Raw genomic sequence first — 23,634 nt, forward strand, 5'->3', positions numbered from 1 at the left:
GTACATAAAGGCAATCTAACATTTGATCGCGTGATCAGTGACAAATGAATAAGTATGTAAACTGCCACTATGTTTACATGCTCCGCTTAACGTGGAAATGCGTGTGGTCGGTGCTCTCTGGTAGTTCATCACATAGCACCACACCTCTGGTCCCAACATGTGTGTTGTGTACTAAGTGTTTTTCAACTTTGTCATTAAAATGATTTTCCCCCCGTCACACTGTTTCCTGTTGTAACTTAAAAAGACGACTAAGAAATGATTTGAATCCGTTTTATTGAAAACATCACTGTAGAGCCATCTGCTACAGTCAGCTAAGCCCAATCCCCGTTGTTGGAAAGGCTGCAATGTCAGCACAAGGTCAAACACATCATTGCTACATAATGTCACTGCCAGTGAAGATTTACTGTGCAGACCTTCAGAGAATCTGTTACAGGGTTATCTGTGCCAGCTACTGCCTAAAACAACTTACGTAGAGTTCTTGAACATTCAATCATCAGTTTGTAGTATTTCTTCAATGCAATAGGATTAGTCCTTTTTAATTTTTTGTATCAGCATGGCTTTCCGCACCTTATTACTGACAACAGTATTTCAGGATGAAAGCATGGACACACGATGGTATGAACTTTTACTGTTAGCTGGATTGTTTAATCAGTCTTTAAACCAGGCACTGGCTACAAGATGGGAAATTCTTGCACGTGTGAGACTAATTACATTCATGCCAAATCTCTTCAAAAAGCTCCCAGTAAATAAAAACAGTTGAAACACAAACGTTGACAAAAAGAGTCAAATGAAGCAAAAAGGAGCGGTCACACAAATGCTTAAAATTTACTAATCAAGGCTGATAAGTTGTCATTCACTACAATGTTTCTGCTAAACATGTAGAGCATTCCCATTTGTTACACTTCATCAAGGAGAAGTTACATATTGCACAAACATGGAACTAAATTCAAGGAATTTTCAGCAACGTTAGATGAAAGCTCGTGAGAAACAGAGAGCAAGGTCCTTTTGGTGTTACAGTATGCATTGTTAAGTTATCAATCTGTGAGTAACATATCCTGCTGAGTAGATATTTACTAGAATACATCATGTCCACAGTCAGTCAGGGCAAACAGCTGATTTCTCCCAAGTTTAAAGAATCTCCATCTGTGGATCGGTCACAGCGGAGATGTTCCCTTTCAGTGTATTTACGAACACTTTAGTGCAGTCGGTCAAATGCCCCAAATGCTGTAACGCTTTTGTTATGTGAGAAATGGAAAACTGACGCCCAGTTTGAATGGGTTTCACTGGATGAAATAATGACGTTTGCATTTAGTGGAAACTGAGGTAGATTGAATTAGGACACAAATTATTACAACGAGGTGACACACAGGTGACTTTGCAGAATACAGAGGAATAATTGAGTTTCTGCTACTTGATTATCCAAGTAACTGATAAGTAGCTGGAGAGCTTTGGATATCACTAGCCTCTTTCAAAATATTAATGCCCCTATTCTCTCTTATTAAAATTAAGAGTTTTAGTGGATATTAATAACATTAAAAACTCCCATTCCCACCGTCTATGATACCAACCACAGTAGATGAACCACAAATGAAGGTAAATGAGTGCTAACAAAACAAGGACATACATGTTCAGGCTTGCAGATAAATTCTGGTTTCAAGTGATGTACATATTAACCTGATATGTAGTTTTTAGGGCATTGCAATGCTTTTACATTAAACCACCCTTTTGATGATAATACACAGGCATGTACAGCCAGTTCAGAGCAGTGCATCAGTTTATAAGCTACAGGCAGCACAGCGATTCTAGCACATTTTGAGCTTTCGAGTAGTTTGTTTTTGCAAAGTCGTCGTGGACAGTGAAGTGAAGCGGTGACGGCATTGAAATGTTCTGGTATTTTAAAAAAACTGAAAGGTTTTACTATGCAATCAGTAGATATCATGACAGACGTGTATTAAATGAAAGCTAAAATCGAAATGAAATGTAAAACAGAAAAAACAAACACATTTCCTCTACATAATTTAAAATCAAATCAGAGGTTAAAACTCGTTTGGACCCAGTCATGTCTTCTCTGTACCATTTAGGCGCAGTGTTACAAGGAATTTCCCTCTAGGCTGATTAGAATGACAATGGCTTGTGCTTCAAAGATTGCTGCAGATGTTTGTTTTTATATATATATATATATATATATATATATATATATATATATATATGGTGCAGGTATGCAAGATAAGGCAACCGTTGAACGATTTAAAAATCAGAGCTCTGGGAGGAGGCGAGAGAGTTTCCCTGCATGCAGTGTTGTCGGGCCAGGAGGGACCAATCCCTTTTCAGTGGGCTTTGCCGTTGCCATTCATGTGGCTGATGTTTGACTTGGTCACCTCAGTGCTGTAGAGACAGTCCAAGAAACCTCGGGAGATCTCCGTGACCAGGGATCTATCTGGGATGGCCTGGGCCATGCCGTAGATCGCTCCCTGCAAGAGCAGGAACATAAGTGAGCTTACAAACATCCAGACACATCATCCGTCTCCTAAAACAGGTTTTCTCTTAGCTATATACTTTCAGACGCAGAAGGCAGCTGCATTAGTAAAAAAATTCCAGTTAAATGGCAGCACAGATGTTACTGTTTTTGTTTGCTTTTGTTGCATTTGGATTCATATAACCTCTTGTACCTCTCCAATGTGATGAGTGAACTGACTGAAGAACAAATGAAACTTGAGAAACTAACTTCTAGTTATATGGAATTCACCTTAATCTGCAGCAAGATCTGTTCTCAGTGTTAACTACGCTGCTGACAAACCTGTCGGGCACAGTGCTGCTTGTCCCACGTGGGTGGAGTTTAAAAGCTGGCACACAAAATAGCTGCTTGTGTCGACTCAAATCGAAGGTTTTATACAGCAACAATGCAAAATGCCACTTCCCTTCCCAAAATACCCACAGAATGTTAAACCGAAAAGAAAGCTAAATACACAGCACTCAGCATGATTCCTCTCCAGTGGCTACACTAGCGAGCACTACAAAGGTGAAGTCAGCTTGATTTGAATGATAAAGGTATAGTTTGGATCTACAGTAATATGTAATCTCCCTTGGTTTCCTCCTACAGTCCAAAGTCAGGTGAAGTAGCTGAATAAGGTATGAATTTATCTATATGCAGTAGGCTCAGACTGTGACCCTGTCATTACAATAGGATTACAACATCCTGTCATGGATCATCAAAGCAAAACTGTGATGTAATGATAAAGAAAGATTGGTGTCTTTGTGTTATTTAAACTTCTTAAAAAACCCACATGTTAATGATGACTATGTAGATAAGTAAACCAAACTCACCATTCCTGTAGTTTTCTCTTTGGGGTTCTTCATGATGATGGCGACCTGCTCTTTGACATCACGAATAAAGTGATCAGCGACCCCTGGCTGAGTGTGCAAAACTGTGCAGCAAATGTGGATGCTGTGAAAGCAACGATTGTGAGGTGTAAATATTTATCATGCCATCACATTTACTGAGACGTTATCGTTTGTTTTACATCTACCTGGACGGGTACTGCAATGTGTTCAGATTCCAGCCCTTTGACGTCAGTGCGTTAGACAGACGGAAAATATCAAAATCATCCGAGCCGATGGCCACCACCGACACCTCCGGATCCCCAAACACAAACACCCCTTTAATCTTGCGGATTCTGACAAACAGAGAAGAAGACAGAAGAATTTTAAAGAAGATAATAAATTACAGACTCTGTAATTTATTATGTTCAGTGTAACAAGTCTGTGTCTTACTCTGTTTTGATCTTGTGAGCTGTGCTGACGATCTTCTTGGTGGCGTCTACGTAGCCGTTCTCTCCCATATACATCATGGTCGCCCAGCAGGCGGCGATGATTCCTCCTGGCCTGGAGCCCGCTATAGAGGGTGAGGCATAGATCCCCCCTTGCCAGTCAGCAGCTACAAAGTATTGGTACTGACGGTACTTTTTATCGCTGTAGAGGATCACTGAGGAACCTTTGGGGGCGTAGCCATACTGGAGAGAAACGTAACACATGCACACAAGGTGCAGAATTAAAACAAGCATATCCCTGTACATACCACACATAGAACAATCTATGTGTGGTATGTATATATACACTAGAGATGGCATGATACCACTTTTTTATGTCCGATACCGATATCATAAATTTGGATATCTGCCGATACCGATATGAATCCGATATAATGTTTTTTAATCAACAAAACTGTTTTTTTAAAATATCTTGCTGCATTTTGTATAAGTTCATACTCAAGTTTAAAACAACAACTACACTAAAGCTATTCTGTTATACCTGTATGCAAAAAAAATATATTTCATAGTTCAGCAATACTGATCAATCTAATAAACTTAAACCTACACCATCCTCCCTATTCTGGTATTTTAAAGAGTACTTAGCATAAATATTAAGCAACCTAACTAATAGGGTTCCAACTCCCAGCAACAACAAAAATAAATAAATAAAAAATAGGGAACCACCCCTCATGCTCCACCTCATGATGCTTAATCGACGTAATCAACCTTAATTTGATGCAGTGTGAAAAAAAATACACAGAAATCAATTATTTTTCAAGAAATATTAAATAGATTCAACATCTTTCTTCAACAAAATTGCAGACTGCACAGATGGTACCTTCCCAAAGGAAAAAGTACTATAGCTTACTAGGGTATATATATTAGACTTAATAGTTACTATATACAGTAATTGACTTCTATTCATTTTACATCAAATTAAAACTTTGGGTGTCAGATAATTATTTATTAAAAGCTAGACATTTTAAATGAGAATAAGAAAGAAAAGTATGTCTTTGTGCCCCCTTTTCCCTGTTAATGCCCTATCGGCCCCCCTGGCTAAACTTTGCTAGATCCGCCCCTGCACAGTTACCAGCGTCAGCTGTAGAAAAAGATCCTGGTGTAGAAAGTAATATTAAATACATTCTAACAACAGCTGATCAAGCTTAAACGTGCTGCTGTTGTTCAGCCGCTGGTTTCCTCTTTCTGGTGCAAAGTGGGCCAAAAGCAAACTAGAGACACGGACTCGCGACAGAAAAGCCGATCAGCTGATCGTTAAGCAGTTTCATGATTGAAGTAGCAGCAGGAGAGGCAGTCACTCCATATATCGTTTGGTAAGCTTAACGCAGGAATGCTTTACAAACATTCAGAGATGGACTTACACACTTGCTTTACTTCTCTCGGGGATAACTTTGTCGGAGATGAAATGCCAGGTTGCTAGCGAAGCTCCACATGCTATCCAGACCACCGACAGGTCCCGCATGCCACAGCCGCTCTATCACGTGATGCATACTGCTCCGACGTGCTAACGTTCTGAGGTGAGTTACGGCGTGTTGCAAGTTTTGTGAGGTGCTTTCGTGATATTTAATGGATCGGATTACATTTTTTATTTTTCTCCGATATCCGATCCAGTAATTTAGGTCAGTATCGGACCGATACCGATACGTAATATCGGATCGGTCCATCTCTAATATACACACACATGTATATTGTTCTAGAAAGATTTGATCTGAAGGCTGTTCAGCCACTCCTTACCTTGTGTGTGTCTGCAGAGATGCTGGTAACACCTTTTACCCTGAAGTCAAATGGGGCGAGTGGGTAACCAGCCTTGGCCATGAACACAATAAGAAAACCACCCAGACAGGCATCCACATGCATCGGGATGTTGTAGCGTACAGCCAGCTGCAACACATCGAGAGAAAGTGTGAGGGATTTGACTTCCCAGTTTTTGTCAACAGTACATATAAAAAAAAAAATGGTGCACTTCTAACCTTGGCTACTTCCTCAATGGGATCTATGATTCCATGAGGAAACTGGGGAGCTGAGCAGACAAGCATGGCTGTGTTCTTGCTGATGGCTCTCCTCATGGCCTTGAAAGAGAACAAACAACACTGGAATAAATAATGCCTGGAAACAGAAGTCAGCACATGCTGTCTACGCGTGTTCTCGCTCACCTTCACATCCACTTTCATAGTTTTCTTGTCGAGAGGAATGTGAACCAGCTTCATCCCAAAATAATGTGCCGCTTTGTCAAAAGCTGCGTGGACGCTCACAGGTGCAAGGCTGCGGAAACAAAAGCAGGACACGAAAATGATTTCATGACTTTCTCTGGCAGGAACAAGCCTTGACACGGACCCTGTGTCCTGTAAAGCTCGGCTTACATTTCAGGGTGTTTGACGCCTCGCTCGTGTGCGATGTCTCTGTATGCTTTGCAGGCCATCAGTATGCTCTCGGTTCCTCCTGAAGTGACCTGCACAAAGGAGCGGCAAGGATAAGACAAATTCAGTCCACCTTTTCTAAATGTAGGGATAAAGGTTTGTGCATCGGTCTGATAACAGAGTTGCAAAAAAGAAATCTTTGGGATCACCAGAATTTCTTCACTGATCATAAAAGTGGTCAGATATTCAGCAAAGTCTCATTATAACTTTTCATGACTTTGAGTTACAACACAAACTGCAATTTTATTTCTTTGTATTTCTATTAAGGAGACTAGACTAGAAGTGGGTTTTAAATTGTCCCTGTCTATTATTATTATTGTATAACTGTGACGGAAATCCTGCCGATAAAGAAAATCCTTTTCTTGCAAGTGTCTACTGTATGGTGACTTACTGTGCCACAGGAGTTAGGCCCACCATGGAAGAGTGTGCAAGCCATTCTGACAACCTCTGCTTCCATCTTCCGTACGCCAGGAAAAATGTCTGGGTGGAGTGGATTGCTCCATGCAAAATCCCCATATACCTAAAAATAACCCCAAACAAACAAACAAATGAATGACAAAAGTAGTAAAGTGTTGCATAAACTGCAAACCTCAAACCAGGGTGAAACCAATGTCATCGAAAGGACCGACCAGGAAATGAAATCAAAAAAATTACTTTGTTACTGTAAAAACTCCAAAATGTATTCAAGCTTGACCCTGGCCATTAATGCTTGGAATGCCAAAATCTGCAAATGTATACAGAGATGCATACCTTCACTAGGAGGTTGGTCAGTGACTCATCACCCCAGTACACTGCCCCAGAAACCAATCCCTTATCCCACTTCACCTCATCTGCAACAAAAGATTGAGTCTTGAGAAACCACTGGCTTTCTCAAAGATATTATCCTTTTGAAAGATAAGTAGACAAGTTTTCTTATCAGCAATGAAGATTAGAAATACTGATAAAGAAGCAGGAATCTCAGGGCTGAATGAGGACTTACTCAGGGTGTCGTACTCCTTGATTTTCTCCATTACTTTGGCCTGAGAGAGACCTTTGGAGGGAAGCTCTGTGGTGTAGCTCATCCCCTCCTTGAGGGTAAATAGACTAGCAGACATGTCATCCAAAGCCTTGTTCAGCTGGCTCTGGATCTGATACAAAGAGAGGACAGAGTTACTTTACAGGCACAAACAGCAGTAGAGTAACGTAACCCATAACCTAAAATGGATATAGGAGAAGTAACAGTATTGCTGACTGAACAGAAGTAACCACATGTTATCACCAGAGCATCATCTTAATCGTGCCAAAGGTCTGTCATTCCCACCCATCCCCCTCCATGACTTTGATATGCAGTCATCCAAGAATGACTCATAATAACCCCAGACACTCGTCAGCACACACCAGAAGGGGGGAAAATAAAAAAGGGAAGAGATTTACCACTGATACTTACTGCCCCGCCAATGAAGGGTATTTTTCTGATGAGTCTAAAGCACTGCTTCTTGATTCGTGATGTCAGACCTATTAACCAGAAAACACAAGGCAGCAGCTGTGGTGAAATGTTAGCATGCATGCATCCACAAATATTAAGCAGCTGACTGTGACCCATAATCATACGTTAAGGGAAGGCGTAGTCACGAGCCCCTTTCACTCTGCTCGCAAACACACTAAAGAGCTAGATTTTTACCAAGAAGCCACACTCTGACCTTTCCCTCTCAGAGAGCTACAGATGGCTGGCTCTGACCTACTCGCTGAGGAATTTAAGCACCGATTCATTGGAAGATCTAGAAAGTCGAGACAAATGATGGCTTTGCTCGGTTGTGCCGCAATTCCAGATAGTGTGCACTACATTAGCAGATGGTTAGCTGATTACATGCGTTATCTCAAGTCTCAAAGACTCTAGCAGGCCTACTTTGGACCCATTCTTATTGTGTGAAAGATTACTTTCTTGCTGGAAGAGGAAGCCTTTGACCCATAGTGCTCCCACTGTGGTGATCACTGTCACTCCGATGATCTGCCACGGCTCCAGATGGGCACAGCGCGAGTTCACCTGCTGCCGGCCCTCCTCCAAATACAGCAGCACCATCTCCTTATACACCTCCAAGGCACTCTGGACATAGAGACACACAATATGCATTACAAGAGAAGTGCAGAGCAACCATCAGCTTTTCTCTAACAACAATCTGGATTTACAGAAGGCTCAAACTATTCAGTCAACAGCACTCATGTTTCCTGTGATACAGATCTCTTACACGACTATGGTGATATGGGGAAGCTACCACTGAGTGCCATGTATTGAGAAAGTTAGTCACTGTTTGACAGCATAATGACTGCTTTCCTGCAAAATGAGGTAACAGTTAAATTTCATCTCACTTAATCTGAATTTTTTTTTTTTTTAAACAAGACACATGACTTGTGACTGTGCAATAGGAGCAGATGTACAGGCATCCAGTAAAACACTGCAGGTCAGGCCATAAACCATCAAAGACAGTGACTGACAACACATCCAATTACTTTAAGGGAAAGTAACTAATCTTTCAAGTGCGAGTACTTACTTTTGAAGACATTGCCAGACCTACAGATCCCACCCCCACACACTTTAAACGCACTCGGCACTTTTCCTGACTGTCAGGTGAAGAGACAGCCAACACTCGGTACACCAGGTGAAAGTGAGAGAACACGTTCAGCGAACTGTAGATCTACAAGCAGACTCCTCCCACTAGTCACATAACACATCGAGCCCATTAAGGTAATCAGTCAGGATTAGACGAGACGGGAAAGACTGAGCTACAAATTTACGACGAGGTATAATTTACGTCTCTTTCAAAGCACGATCACAGGTGAATACTTTCCTGTCAGTTCAAATGCGCATGTAATGATTTAGCCCGAGGAGATCTAAGTGAGCCTTAATCACAGTGAAGTGCCCGTCAATGGGATTGCATAAGCGCAGCAAATTTGTCTTTGCATTATCTCCCTCACAAAGTCTTTTTACAACATAACAGCAGGCAGTTTGATCGTGAGGACTTGCCACCTCAGCTGCAATAAGAAAGCTTAAGGTTCAACAGCAGTATCTTAACTAATCACAATCTGTTCTGCCACAGCAAAAATAACACAATGAGGCGAGTCCTCTTAGTGCGACGGAAAGGCCGTTTACTGTGTGAAAGAACAACCTAAGATGTTGCCCCCCCATTAAATCCTAGGTAAAGGGTTGTTAGTGAGCCATGGGAGTCCTACCCCCTGACCAGACAGCAGCTGCCATACCTGCCTGTTTTGGACAGCCTGTTCTCATACAGGTTTAGCAAGATCAGCTGCAAAGAGCTGACTGAAGCAACAGAAAATAAGCAACTAACATATGTTGAATGGGAAGCTTGACTTGAGTCATGACAGGCATGTAATTTAGCACACCGCCCACATTTGATTGCTGTCACACATCTGTCAACTAAACAAATAAATAAATACATGAATAAATAAATAAAGATTAGATCACTCCCTTTTTTGACTCTACTTCAGCCTCAGATCCCACACACACAGCTTCCCCTCAGGAAAACCTACACCAGGTTCACACAAAGCCTCTTGTACTAGTTTCGTGCTACTCCTTGTTGAACAGTGGACACCCATTCTTTTGCTCAAACCCACCCTATACAACATTTAACTATTCTTCTAATGAGACCTTTTGTTGTTTCAAATGGGAGGTCATGTTCTCGTGGAAATATACTGGGCGTGAGGTGGTTGCTCCTGGATACATGAAGGAAAAAACAGTCAGCTTGCTAAAACATCACCAAAGCTCAGAGAGATGAGGAGATCACTGAGGGGGGAGAATAATTACAGATGTGGCGTCTGGAAATTTTTTATTTAAACCTTTACAAAGCCTCCAGATTGCCACAGTATCAAACGATATTTAGGTCAACATCAAAAGTATGTTTTTTGTTTAGTTTTTTTCCCCCCCTTGAGATAATTCTTCTCTCTCCTGTGATGACCTGAAGGAGCTCAGAGTGATTTCTGCCCGGACAGCAGATCTGTTTCAGACCAGCTGCCATGTCTTTTGTCTGCCTCTGATTACTTCAATTAGAAAGAAAGAAAAAAAAAGCACTGCTTGCACAACCTTAAACAACTCTCCCGTGGGACTACTAAGAGTAGTGCTTTGTTTAAACTTCCTGCAGGTTTATGTTGAACAGGATTTCTACTTTTAGACAGAGGCAGCCACAATAAACAATAGTGAATGAGCCGCAAAACACGCACACAAAGAGGAAGGATCTTATTTTATTAGACTTTAAACCAATAAAAGTGCACCATGAACCTGTAGTTACATCTTGTATACCATCTTTTTATAACAGGGCCAAAAAGTATCGATGAAGATTAAATGTTTCCTGAAAAACAACCATATGTCTGTAACACGAAGCTCTCATAACAAGAGTGCCTGCCAGTGTTTGTGGACTCGGAGCATCCCTCACAGGAAAACAACTCGGGCCATTAGCTCACTTCAGTACTGATAAACAAGTCTGCTTCTTCGGGCGTCCTGAAGCCGCACTGTCATTGTCCCGTCTGCTACACTGCCTGTAACGTGAGACGGAGAGAAAGTACAGAGACACCTACCCAGTAGTCCATGTTCTCGAGGCAAACTGTCACCGAAAGTTCCCTTTATTTAGCCTGCTTCTCGGGGAAGTCACCTCCAGCAGCCTTTGCTATGAGTCCTCTGCTCTCATCTACATGCTACTACCAAACACAGCAGCAAGCTAACCCTGATTGAGGAAGTCACAAATACACTCGCGTATAACTGCACGCGGTCTGCGCATGTGTAGATCTGATGATGCTGTGCCGCTGTGAAATCTACCAATCTACCAGGCACCGCGTGCTTTGTAGATCTTCTCTCCGAGTCGCAGGAACGTCGCACGTTTTCACACCCACAACTGGATGTGAAATGCTGCGTTCAGAGACGCCACGTAAAAGACAATTTGCCGTCATGTGAGTCCAGTAATGCCATGGAAACCATCGTATTTATTGAAATATTTACGCCTCGAGTCAGTGACCTTTACCCCAGAAATGTTTGACAAGCAGACAACAAAGTACCTTTTCGTAATAAATCTTAATTTATCCACATTTATTCAGATGTATGACTGTGCATTGCTCAGATCATTTCGGCATTTCAGCTTTGTTCAGCGGAGAACAATCAATTTTTTGGCAACCTAAAAAAAAGGTATCTAAAAACATATATTACTAAGGGTCACATTCTCTGATTCTCAGATAATTATAAAGACAGATAATGGCTCTCATTCCTTGATAGACACGTTCTTGTTTACAACTGGATCATAATCGTTTACTTTTATTCTACTTAAAGTATACATATTTTAACATCAGTGAACGCCTCATTTAGCATTTTGTGTAACAAGACGAAATTCTGTCTAGAAGGGAAAACAGCGCCGCAGAGCTGCCGGGTACTGTAACTGCACATCTAAATACACTATTTTTGAGTGGGATATCTTCTTTTGGAGACAATTAAAAAAGTAGTTGTACAGCTGCCGTTTTATTGATAAAATTAAATTGATCGTCTTAAAAGAACATGAATAAAAAGTTATTAAACTAGGTTGACTTGTGGAATAAGGCTAAACCAACACAATAACCCAGACACATTATGTGTTTTGCTCTTTTGTTGTTGTAGTGGTAACTGAAGTCCATGTAGTTAAATTGCCCTGGATAGTCTGTGCGTCACTTTTATCACATTTAGAGTTGAGCTCTTCATCTGTTTGTCATATAAAACCAGTAAAAACATCCTAAATATAATTCTTTTAGCCTGAAATGTATTTATTTTTTCCCCTAAAGTGACCCAAAAGATACAAAATTCAAACATTTTAAAATTTTAGCCTGTGGTACAGGTGTTATCAAATCTTGTGCAATGAGGCTGTTCTGAGGTAAACCTGAAACTTTTATGTTTTGTGTTCTAAGTGTTACACTATTAAAAAAATGTTTATATTAATCATTATAGACGATAGTGATGATATTTTTTTAATGATACAGAACTGAGCAGAGTGTTTAATGGATGTAATGGTTATAAATGTTTATATGATAATTCCCAATTGTTCCAGAATGATGTTTTCGCCATTTTCACTTTCAATAAAACATATTTGAGTTATTATGACTGTTCTTTTTTCATTTCTTAAGTAAAAGAAGATATGATATTACTGGTAATAGATGTTTTTCCTCTAAAAATGAGTGCTGTAATACCAGTAAAATAGATTCCCCCTGCTTTCTGAAACACTCATTAAGGAACAATTATATATTTATTGCTGTTCGATGGGAATTTTTATATTCTAAATAGATCTATTGTTCAAAATTGAATATAGGCACTTGTTATGAACAAAGTCTTGGCCAGGGTCAATTTTTACATGCATCTTACTATGTGTATATATCATATATACTATGATGTATACGAATAACCCAAATTAAACCTGAAATATGACAGGTTTGAAAACTTCTCCAGAATTGTGCTTTTAGGCTAATTACAATTGTTTGGGATTTTGATATGGAAGCTTTCACCCTTTAGATTGTGTACTTTCATCAAACAACTCAGCTGAACTGACTTTTTTTTCTTTCTTTTTTTGTTAACTGTTCATTGTGATTCACTAGAGTTGCGAACGAAATTGGGCGATTAGTACATATGTTTGTTGAATTACAAGTTTATTAAATAATTTCTTTATTGTCTTACTTAATATACAACGCTGCAAATAAAATCATATTTTTGATTTATTCAGGTACGTTCCTGCCAGCAGACAGACAGGTAAGCGCAAATCCACCATATTTCTTTACGTGTTCTGTAGAAGACTAAAATAGTCTTCATAAATTAAAAACGCCAACAGAAATAACTTTTTATAAATAGGTTATCTTTACTGTCTAAATCAAACATTTATAACTGATTAAAACCTTAATGTCACATGTCCCTTGAAGCTACCATCCCTTCGCTGAAAATTCAACATTTGCTCTTTTTTATCTACAAAGAGCCGCTAATGAACACGAGGTTTCGCAAATAAGCTATCAGAAACAAAGAAAAAAACATTATGTAGTAGTTTAGAGGGTGAAAGGGGGCGACTTGCAGCCACCGTCCTATTTGTGTTTAAAATCTCCAATCTTTACAAAAAGACAAACTGTCTCCAAAGGACACCTATTCCGCTATAATTGGTGTACACTGTCTTCAAAAGCTGGGGTGAGAGGTACAATGCCTTGCCTGTGAAAGGAAACTCCAAAGCACATTAAAAGTGAATTACTTCTTGTGTAAAGTGTGTTCGGGGTCATGCTGGTCACGACGCGCGCACTTCTCCAAAAGCGCACACGTCTCCAAAGGCGCACTCCATACTTTCTAAAAGGCAGTCATATTGTTGAGGGGTCTCACAAGAGGTGTACATATGGCATCCGGGTTGCAATTAAATGTTTTTAAGATGTTTTTCCTTTCTTGAAGAAGTTTCCTTTTCCTTTTTTTCTCTCCCGGCAGCTCTTTGCTAGAAAGAACAAGAGGAGGGGGGCACATTGAATGGCTTCGCTGCTAGTTTGGGATGACAACAATCTGGTCAGCGAGTTGTTGGACTTTGATTGTCCCCCTCAAAACGTCCTTCAGACAAAAAGCCGAAGACGAAAATAAAGCCCCACCTGGTACCTCTGTTTGCTAAAATAATAATAAATAGATTTCGTTTAATAAATAAGCAAAGGAGACTGTAAAGTGAAGTAGCAGAGGAAGTATTAATCAGGAGCATCAGGCAGGTATCACCTGCTCGGTAGCTTGCTTAGTTTATTGTTAAATATTGTTAAATCACTTTTCGTACCAAGTCTGCTCCGATATCTACCATTACCACAGCAACTGGCCGCTTATGTTTGCCTATACTTTGCATAACAAGCAGGACACTACAGCACACTGATAAAAAATCAAGGAGAGAGACTGACAACTTCAACCCACACCTGTCCACGATATCCTAATATGGATTTGGCATCAATGAATATTTGTAAAGTGGTAATATTCAGTTTACTTTAGACTTTTCGGGCCTTTTATAACAGCAAGGCACCATCTCCTATCGCCCTAGTATATTTGTCCAGTTTATTGAAAGCATATGGTTATCAGATTGTTCCCAAAACACATATTTAGACAGAAAGTTAAGGAGAGCTTTTTGTGATCCTTTGTTGGCAATTGTAAATCATGCTTGAGCCCCGCCACGCTTCCCTTTCCTCCCTTACCCAGGCTAGAACGTATCTGCACACTGTTGACTCTTTTTTCTAATCTTTAATGTGTTAAAATAAAGTTTTATTAGAAAATAGCAACGCGTCACTGAATTGTGGCGATCTTGGACAAGTTTTTGGAGATGTCATAGCGCACAGACACAGGCTCACATTATAGAAGAAAACGAGCTTTTATTGTTGCGAAACACAAAAAGACCCTTTGTATCATCGATTTACACAGCGGATTTCACCTTCCCACCTCTCCTTTTTTAGTTTGCTCCATGCGTAATTGTCTTATCCAAATACCGGAGCTTTGCGCTCTAACGCAAGAAGCAAATGTTTATCCAAATATATGCCATTTAAAAACAACACTTGTTTAATATAGGTAAGGTTTTCTGAGCTAACAAAGAGGTAAAATAATCTTTAAAAAAGACTCATCGAAGCAATAAGTAAGGACCAACTTGTAGGAGCTTAAAGTTCTTTTAACGTCCGCCTTACCAGGTAGTGTGATGTGCGCAGAATCGCAAAGAGTCTCTCAATCTTTAACAATAAACAATATTAAAATAATAACTGCAGAGAACTTTTGCATTTTCTTCTTCATCTCGGTTTTTAGCGTACTCTGGTGCACATGGAGCTGATTTTAGAAGCCAGTCTGGCAATAATGTGCTCTGCAGGGCATGTGCCGATGTTTTGAGTGCGTAAAATGTGGCATTACAAGTACCTCTTATGGATAGAGATCGGATAATATTTCCAAAATAAAACTTTGTGTACAGTGATATTTAATTAAACACAATACAAATATTGAATACGGTTCCACCTTTTGCGCATAAAACTAAACGTTGCTTACTTTTCAACCATTGCGAAAGTCTTTTCATAAACACATTATGATTTACTATAACAATAAAGATGAAGACAGCTAGCCTTGAAAGCTTTAATGGGAATTAAAGGTAATCTGTAATCGAGTATCACATCATATATACAAGATCCATATTGTGTCTCGTGTCAAGCTTTTTTTTTTTTTTGCTAGACCAGCATCTCACTAGACAGAAACAAGCGCATGACCTCACTAAACCGAGGTCAAAGCAAAGCTCACAAAATGTTTTGGTTTTCTTTTCCTACCAGGACCTCCAGCATTTGACCAGCAAAACAGGGAAATTAGTGAATAGCTGGCATAATGATAAATACAAGCAATAAACAGATATATTAAGATTCCCAGAGTGGTCGTTTAGGACCACCACAATCCTGAACGCTGCATGTTTGTTGCCCCCAGACAAACTTATGGAAATCGGCTCGTAATGTTTACCTTCTCCAAGAAAAAAAACATGACCCTAGTCCATAAAATAGGAGTATTATTAGCCTGACATACATCCGTGGCACTTTGCCATCCACATGTATTTAATTAACTATTACAATGAATACACAAAGAAATGCAAGCACACTGAAGGATGAGGGAGAGGGTGAAGGACTCGCTGCCTGGAAGCTGATTGGCCACTCGACGAGCGCTGTTGATTCAGGCGTCCACGGTGCAAAAAACAGATAAGATAAAGGCCATATAAAGTGACAAGAGATGCGCATCCATCCCTCACTGTCACCTGCACATATACACTGTCTGCTGCCTCCAGCTACAAGAGCGGACTACGTCTTTATCCCAGCTTCGCCTGTCAGGAGCAGGCCTGCAAACGTAAGTGCGACTACACTCAGAAGTTTATTTATTTTTAAAATATGTCCTTTAATGTTTTTCAGATATTTCATTTCTAGTTACTGGTGCAGTTGCGTTGTTATTTTTAATCAGTTAAAACATTTAACGAACTCGGGGTGTAGATACACGTTTCAGTCTCGTAGAAAAAATGGGAAACGTGATTTCCAGGGTTTGTGGCACATCTCAGGGCATCATTTGGAGTTTCTTTTTCTCTTTATAGCCAAGCTGTCTCATTGGCATCACTTTTGATTATTTTCATCTTCTTCGTCGCCACAGGATGTATCCTAAAGTAATCTGCGTCCCCGACGCCCTGCGCGGGTTTTCTCCAACACTGCGCAACCGAGTGAACGAAGCCGGTGACACTTCAGGAGACTCACGAGGACAGCTCCCGCGAAAACCAGCGACTGTTACCCGAGACGTGTCCTCAGTGAAAAACCCCAAACACAGATGTGAGCAGTCCGGGCAGCGGGGCAGGCGAAGGATGAAGGCGAACGATAGAGAGCGCCACCGCATGCATAATCTGAACTCCGCCCTGGACGCGCTGAGGAGCATCCTGCCGGCTTTGCCAGAAGACGCGAAACTAACAAAGATCGAGACTCTGCGATTTGCCCGCAACTACATCTGGGCTCTGACCGAGACTCTCCGGATGGCAGACCAGCACGCACACACTCAGGACTATCTGGCATCAGATCTGAGCAGCCCGGCAAGCGTTTTATCTGCCGAATGGGACTCAGCATCACCTTCAGAATGTGGTTATGGGACCAATGCTGACTTTAGCCACAGAAGCTCTCTCACCGCTGTTAATGAGATGAGCTGCAGAATCTTCCCAGGAGAAGAATCCAGCGCCATCCCCGTTACCTTTTGTTTCAAGTCCCTGTGTGCTGACAATGACCTGACGAGTATGTGGCACTTTTGACTCTCTATACCGCTCCATCTCACATAAAGACATTTGGGTGCAAGCAGCAGTTCCCCATCCGCTTTAGCGAGGTTACGCTTAAGACCAGGTCCAAAGACATTAGTTACCCATGTTCAGTGTTTATTCTTAAAAAGCAATTAAAGTTTGTTTTGCTTTTCTTTTTTTTTTTTTTTTAAAAAGGGGGGAAAAAAAAGACTTTCTGAAGCCACAACTGTCATTCAAATCATTCTTTGTGTTTGAAAGCAATTTAATGATCATGTGGCACCCCTAATATTTGCAACCCTACAATCAGTGTCACTAAAAGTAAAGAAAAAGAGCACAAGGGACAGTTAATAAACCAGGACGACATGAGAGAATTTGTTCAAGCTAAAAAATATTTATTCGGCAATTATATTCAAATGTATTTTGCTGTATAAAACAATGTTTATTTATTCAATAAAAACTGTAGAAAACATGTTTTTCCTTTAACAGGGATGGGAATATTCTGGCTTTCTTTTGCTTCCATGATTCAAAAGACGCTGAAATGTACAAACAGTATCAAAACATAGTGGCTGTCATTCAAATTATTTTAAATGATACGAAAAAAAAGAAATGCCATCTTACAGTATTCACTGGTTTTTCTTATAGGCCAAAGTTTTTGTGCAAATCAACATTTTCAAACACGTAGTTCCTTACTGTCCTGCCTACCAGTGACAGTACTGAAGTATAGTGTGAAAGGAGACCAGTTCATAGTCTTACGAGTAGCATTAGCTAAATATTGTAAGTCTCGGTTTATGTCTTGGTGTCCTATGGTGGCGTGCAGTCCGAGGCCGAGCTCAGTGAAGGGAACTACTTGGGAAAGACCGTAACCACGTCGTAGCCCTCGGGTGGAGTCACTCGCTCGCGGGCGTGCGTCTCACAGTAAATCTGGTTCTCCACAAAGAAATGTCCCTTCTGTTTTAGGTTGACGTTGCAGTCTGTGCAGGTGTAGCACTCGGGATGACGGAACTTGTCCCTCAGCTTCACAACCATCCCTCTGAAGTGTAAATAAAAACAAAAATAAGTGAGAATGGCAGTGAGGGTCGCTGTCTATAGGAAAGAGCATTTTCTGATCTAAGCTGATCAAGTTAGAAAACCTAAACACACATTTACTTTTAGATCTCAAAGGTGTTTTGGAGAAAGATGAACATCAGGAAACGTCTGAGTCAGAAATTAGGCCTGATTTATAATGTTTTGCTTGCCATTACAGGCACGTTCCATGTTCCCACTTCCCAAAACAGCACAGACATGAAAATGTCAGAAAATGAAGTGATACTCTCGTACAGTATCTCAAAAAGGAAAGGACTGAAATGACCCTGTGGGAGAAAAGATTCGGTGTCGTATTCTGTACACTAGGATTTTATAATCTGGCTTTAACATCCACAACCACGTTGAAAATAATGGTAAGAAACAAAAGCAATTAATCTATTGCTAAAAAAGACACATATTATAAGCCAGCATTGGTGAACCCGTGGGCAGACCCGTTCCTGGTAAACCCCATACTAAACCCTCGGCATGGCAGATTTAAGTAGAAGTTTCTAAACTTAGATCTTCTGATGGGACAGTGTGGACAGTGTGCTAAACATCTGTATGAAGTAAGGATTTTCAAGGATACTCTTAAAGAAAGGAAAATAAAACATTTATGGACTTTTCTAAAAATATAAAAAGCAAAATTAAAATATCTTCCAGCAGCAGGAATTAGGAAACAAGTGTGTTGTTGTTACTTCATTTGCCCACAAGGTGGAGACAGTATTTCTCCCAAGTGCTGCTAGATTCAGATGAACACAATCTAGAGGCCTACAGAGTTCAAGCTTGACCATAAAATACTTACACAATCCCAGATCCACATTTGTCACACATGGGTAACTTCTCTGTGTTCCCCACTGATGCTCCAACCTTTGTTGTGGGCGCTTTCACACTCCTGAAGCCTGATGGTTTATCCGAGTCGCCTACAAACACCAAGAATAGACTGAAAATCTTGATTGGAACTAAAAGACAACAGTCTACCAAAAAGCTAAAATTGTTTAAAAATACAATATAAAAATCCTACATTGCCCCTTAAAGTATATGGAAAAAGCATGGTATCAGTACCTGTCTCAAGAATCTCCTGAAGCACCTTGAATGAAGCAGACTGTCGAGGAGGCTCGTCAGACTCCTGATTCTCCTGCAGCATCTTGTAGACTTCGGAATCTGCGACTATGGGCGGTCGCTTACCTGATGGCTCTGATGGAGCACTAGAAAGAAATTGGGCACGTTTCAGCAAGGAAAAAAAAAAAATCATATTCAGCAACAGCATTTTGATACATAATCAGACTGGCAGTAAAAGCCCAGGAGATCAGTGCTGATTCAGCACGAAAAAAAAAAAACGCCAATGAATGAACCTTCTCTTGTGTTTTACTTGTTTTAAACATAGACTTAAGTGACATCATTTTCTTAAGTCACTGGATTAGTAAATACTGGCTCCATCTGCTTGGAAGCAATATTCACACTTTAATGATTTGTTGAAGCACAGCAGCCTTTCGGGAGCTGGCCCGCTACTGTAAATCTTGCAGTTAGCAGTTAGAGCCAAACAGTGTGCACATGTACTTCTCCTCCAGAAAGGATTCAAATAAATCACAGAGTGTTTAAGAGGTTTTGTGTATGTCAGTATTGAAGTAATCCTCTAAAACAAACGCAGTTCCAGTTTCCCCAATTCAAAATGAGTATTTGGAAAACAACTTAATGAAAAGCTAAGCTTGCAGAATGATCTATAAAAGTCTTTCACAGAGTATCCAAACAACCAAGCAAATCAAAAAGGAAGATGCATACAAATTCATTTTTCAATTAAATGGAAACATTCTGAATTTGAGCCACAATTTACTGAGTCTACTGCCCACAACGATTATTTACTCTGTGACCCAAGCAGAGCCCAGCTAAACTCACTCATCCTCACATTTTCAATACTGATTGATTGCCATCACTTAAGCCCATCTTACTTGTTGGGGGGGTCATTAGCCGTAGTAATGGTCTTGACTTCATCCACAGCTGAGTTGAAGTCCTTGATATTCTCTGAAGAGTACAGCCCAGATGGATTATTGTACTGGTTAGTCACCACTTTGGAGCCGAAACCAGTGAAAGGCAGGGCGCTCCTGTTGTGGGTCGAGCCTATGTGTTTCACCTCCTGCAAAAACCAAGCTGCAAAAGTTAGGAGAGTGCAATATTTATGAAATCCAAGCGTAATTGAAACAAGCAATACTCTCAGTGCACACCTGATGAGCTATAAAAGTTTTATTTTCTTAATTGCGCATGTACAAACATGCAGTGTTTGCTAAGTGGGTTAGAAATATTACTTAAGGTTTGAAAGTGACTGGCCTATTGTGTTTTAAGCTTCACTTTCAATAACATTTTTCTTGAAAACAGACTTGGAAACTTTGAGCGGTTCTGTCTTTTTAAAGCAGCTTCCAGTCTGATACAAAGTCACACATAATTTAGCAGGATAATGACTGTGGACTCTGCCTTAATTATACCTACGTGGCTAACTTTAACGACAGATGCGTCATGACACTGGCATGCCATCACAGTGGGCATACAAATACCACCAAATCTAGCTCATGCTTTACAGTGGGAACACGGAAATGCCTCCAAATATAGCTCATGCTTCAAGCTTCTAAAAGTGCAAAATCTCCCCGAGTCTCTGCGAGCAAGATGACTTGCGCAAAGGAGCTGACAATACTTACATAAAACAAAAGAGTGAAGCAACAGATTCTAGAGAAGTGCTTGAAATATGTGTTAATATGTGTGTGGGAGAAACAAAAAAAACAAAACTCTAGTTTTGTGACTTGTGAAACACACACACACACACACAGGGCCTGAGACACCGTTTCCTACATGAATTCATACTTTGGCCTCAACTTTCCACTCAGCGGGCAGGAACTGAGGCTTGCGTCAGGGCTTGGCTGATAAACTACTGTCTCCTAGGAAACCTCCTGTTGGTAAGTAAACAATGACTTCATCATGAACAGTAGTAGGATATAAATAAAAAAAAAAAATAAAAAAAATCCCCAAGCCTTTGCAGGCATGGGGAGGGCAGCACTCTGGCTTCCAGAAACTGAACGGCTACTCGATTTCACTCTAAATGACAAAGCTGGAGGAGTCACTTTGTTAAAGTTCATACAGCTTTGATGCTGACACACACCCGTGGTTCTGACGCAAGATTCATCTTGTAGGGATGCGTCTTCCCCTCTTCAGATGACAGCGGCGACCACAGTTTTGTTTCTGACCTGAGGAAGACAGGAAGGCAAAACAAGGCTTGAAAGATGATCTGAGGATTCAGTAACATAAAATGCCAGGATCGCCCGCGTGTTCCTGTGTATCAGCACGTGAACGCAATATTAGGGCTGTGTCTTTGAATGCAACAGAGCCCTTGCAGGCATGCTCATGTTCTTGTTTATCTTGCAGTTAAGCCCGTCCTTTCATGCATTCAATATGACATCACTTAATGGGAGCAAACATATGTGGTTCCAACCGTCTTTCAAAGCCCTTTTGATACGACTCCTCAAAAGTCATCAGTCATGAGTAATTTACAAGACGACACAACAGAGCGATGCGGGATTGCAACATGGTAAAAACCAGTAAAACAAACAGAACTGCTGTTTAAAAATCACTGAATAAACATGATGTCACTCGCTGAACACCTGGATTGCAGCTGAGCCGTCTCACATTACTCACTCTTTTTCTCTGAGCCTATGGCTATGCAGATGAGAATGGCACATTTAGACACAGCTTACCTGTCTATGGAGAGCACCATTTCCTCTATGCAGCCCTTTATCTTGTTCTGCGCCTCCAAGTGAGTCATGTTCTCTGTTGGTTCTCCATCGATGGAAAGAATTATATCCCCGATGCATAGATTTGCTTGGGCTGCTTTACTCCCGGGGTTGACCTACAACACAGGACATAGAAATGATAAAATTAGAAGCCACTTGTGCACCATAATTACAAATATATGGAAAACGCACCTTCTAATTACAGCCTAAAGGCTTCCAAGTCAAAAGAGGAGAATGCCATTGTTTTAAACCTGACCTTCAAGAACCTTTAAGCAGCTGTCTTTGTTAACAGTAAACAGAAGCGAAGGCACTTGCAGAGTCAGGATAAAAGCTTCCTGGAGCCCAGATTCTCTATCTGAGATAAAGGCCTAAAGCAGGGAGAGGGACCAGGAATTCCTAATCACTTTTCCATGGGTGGGGTGGCCTGACCACAGTAATAACCTTCACAAGAGGGGAAAAATGCAGTGTAGGCTCAGAGGAGTGCTTTGCTAGCTATAATCCGGTTCATTACTGCCACCAGAGCAGCACCCTGTATGAAGCTTAATAAAATCTTAGCGCTAATGAACACCAGTGAGGTGTGTCAGCTGTCAGCGCATGACAAAGAGGCTCCGATGGGTCCATGGTCACTCAGTGATGTCAAAGCATGGAGTTGAAACTTTTAAAAATCACGCTTTAAATCTTAAGTAAATTCTGTAAGAGACCAAATATGAAAACCATTGTTTGGGATTAGTGCATTTCTGGTTCGGCTATTATAAAACTACTGTTTTAAAGTAGCTTTAACTCTCAGTTAAAGACTGAAAAAGATACATAAAAATCACAATTCATCAGAAATTCACCAAAAATATATTTTACCTTACATAAAAATGTATGTTTTTAAATATTAAGTGGGGTCCACGGACCACCGCGTTTGCTCCTTGAGGTAGCACTAGCAAAAATTGCCGCTAACTTAACTTTTAATTACAATAAACTGAGAAAGCTAACGCTAGTTTAGCCGTTCGTTAGCCCTCCGGTTAACACAAGCTAACCGTTAATCGTCAACCAGCCTTCAGTAAAGTCGCGGGGAAACAATGAGAGGTGAGAGTCCAGGTGCGGTTACACTGAAATGCGGGGGAGAAACTAACAGTAAAACGAACTTACCCGGGAAATAGCCAGTGGCTGCTCGAAGTCCTTTCCTCCAACCAGCCTGAACCCCCAGGGGCCGGGACCCGGCAAAGCCACACGGAGAGGCATGGTGTGAAAGTTTTGAAACAGAGCCGACGGTAGTAAAGGAGCTGCCTCAGACCTCTGCTTCACTTCCTACTGCAATATGACGTGGAGTAATCAATGGTCAAAAGTTTGAGGCTGACTGCAACTCCACCGCATTAGTGGAGGGGGAGGACCCTCGGATTACAGTTGGACGAATAGATTTTGAAGTTTCCTCCCTGATAAGTGAGACCGAAGATCGTGTACGAAGAAGATGGATCACTCGCGCACACGCCACTGACGTGCAGAATTGTGGGATTAAGCCACCATACTGGGTGAGTAAGCCCCTTGGACACAGCGACTGAGTAGTGGCCATCATTTTCTTCGTCACGTGTTTATCTTATTAAGAAAATCTGAAGCAATGAAAATACTGTTGTGTGGCTTATGACACTAGTTATCAGGGTCCCTTCCCAGGGCTTCAACTCACACCTTGCCCTAGGTGACCTCGATAGGGTGGGGCAAGCTCTCACAGTTGTTTCACCCTTATTTATTTGTTTGTTTAATCTTTATTTTATTTAACCATGAAGTCGTTTAAGATTAACAT

General features: G+C 40.8%; 2 protein-coding genes across 3 annotated transcripts; both read right to left on the reverse strand.

Annotated features, from left to right (window-relative positions):
• Nucleotides 1-256: 256 nt before the first annotated feature.
• sgpl1 (sphingosine-1-phosphate lyase 1) lies at nucleotides 257-11,044 on the reverse strand. Of its 2 annotated transcripts, none has more exons than XM_004559624.5 (14): nucleotides 10,811-11,044; nucleotides 8,162-8,327; nucleotides 7,671-7,738; nucleotides 7,224-7,371; nucleotides 6,995-7,074; nucleotides 6,636-6,764; nucleotides 6,188-6,276; nucleotides 5,981-6,089; nucleotides 5,798-5,896; nucleotides 5,562-5,708; nucleotides 3,772-4,010; nucleotides 3,528-3,674; nucleotides 3,325-3,445; nucleotides 257-2,471 (listed from the first exon to the last, which is right to left on the reverse strand). In XM_004559624.5, the coding sequence occupies exons 1-14, from the start codon at nucleotides 10,820-10,822 to the stop codon at nucleotides 2,328-2,330; spliced, it is 1,698 nt and encodes a 565-aa protein (XP_004559681.1). In that variant the 5' UTR covers nucleotides 10,823-11,044; the 3' UTR covers nucleotides 257-2,327. The 2 variants fall into 2 exon arrangements, with proteins under 2 accessions (XP_004559681.1, XP_004559682.1); XM_004559625.5 differs by lacking the exon at nucleotides 10,811-11,044 and adding an exon at nucleotides 8,773-9,370.
• Nucleotides 11,045-17,384: 6,340 nt separating this feature from the next.
• On the reverse strand, nucleotides 17,385-23,219 carry pdlim1 (PDZ and LIM domain 1 (elfin)). Its single transcript, XM_004559623.5, has 7 exons — nucleotides 22,986-23,219; nucleotides 21,813-21,964; nucleotides 21,221-21,305; nucleotides 20,022-20,206; nucleotides 19,138-19,280; nucleotides 18,878-18,995; nucleotides 17,385-18,043 (listed from the first exon to the last, which is right to left on the reverse strand). Exons 1-7 carry the CDS (start codon nucleotides 23,076-23,078, stop codon nucleotides 17,857-17,859), a joined length of 963 nt encoding a protein of 320 aa, XP_004559680.3. The 5' UTR covers nucleotides 23,079-23,219; the 3' UTR covers nucleotides 17,385-17,856.
• Between the last annotated feature and the right edge of the window lie 415 nt (nucleotides 23,220-23,634).

This window comes from Maylandia zebra, linkage group LG13 (genome assembly GCF_041146795.1).
Source record: "Maylandia zebra isolate NMK-2024a linkage group LG13, Mzebra_GT3a, whole genome shotgun sequence".
NCBI lineage: Eukaryota > Metazoa > Chordata > Actinopteri > Cichliformes > Cichlidae > Maylandia > Maylandia zebra.

Excerpts from the sequence above, each read along its gene's own strand:
- sgpl1 (XM_004559624.5), bottom strand. Across the intron at positions 6,277-6,635 it reads GGCCTAACTCCTGTGGCACA|GTCACTTCAGGAGGAACCGA; the intron begins GTAAGTCACCAT and ends TCCTTTGTGCAG. Across the intron at positions 3,675-3,771 it reads GCTCACAAGATCAAAACAGA|AATCCGCAAGATTAAAGGGG; the intron begins GTAAGACACAGA and ends TCTGTTTGTCAG.
- pdlim1 (XM_004559623.5), bottom strand. The coding sequence starts at position 23,078 with ATGCCTCTCCGTGTGGCTTTGCCGGGTCCCGGCCCCTGGGGGTTCAGG. Across the intron at positions 21,306-21,812 it reads ATGGTGCTCTCCATAGACAG|GTCAGAAACAAAACTGTGGT; the intron begins GTAAGCTGTGTC and ends TGTCTTCCTCAG. Across the intron at positions 19,281-20,021 it reads GCTAATGACCCCCCCAACAA|TGCTCCATCAGAGCCATCAG; the intron begins GTAAGATGGGCT and ends ATTTCTTTCTAG.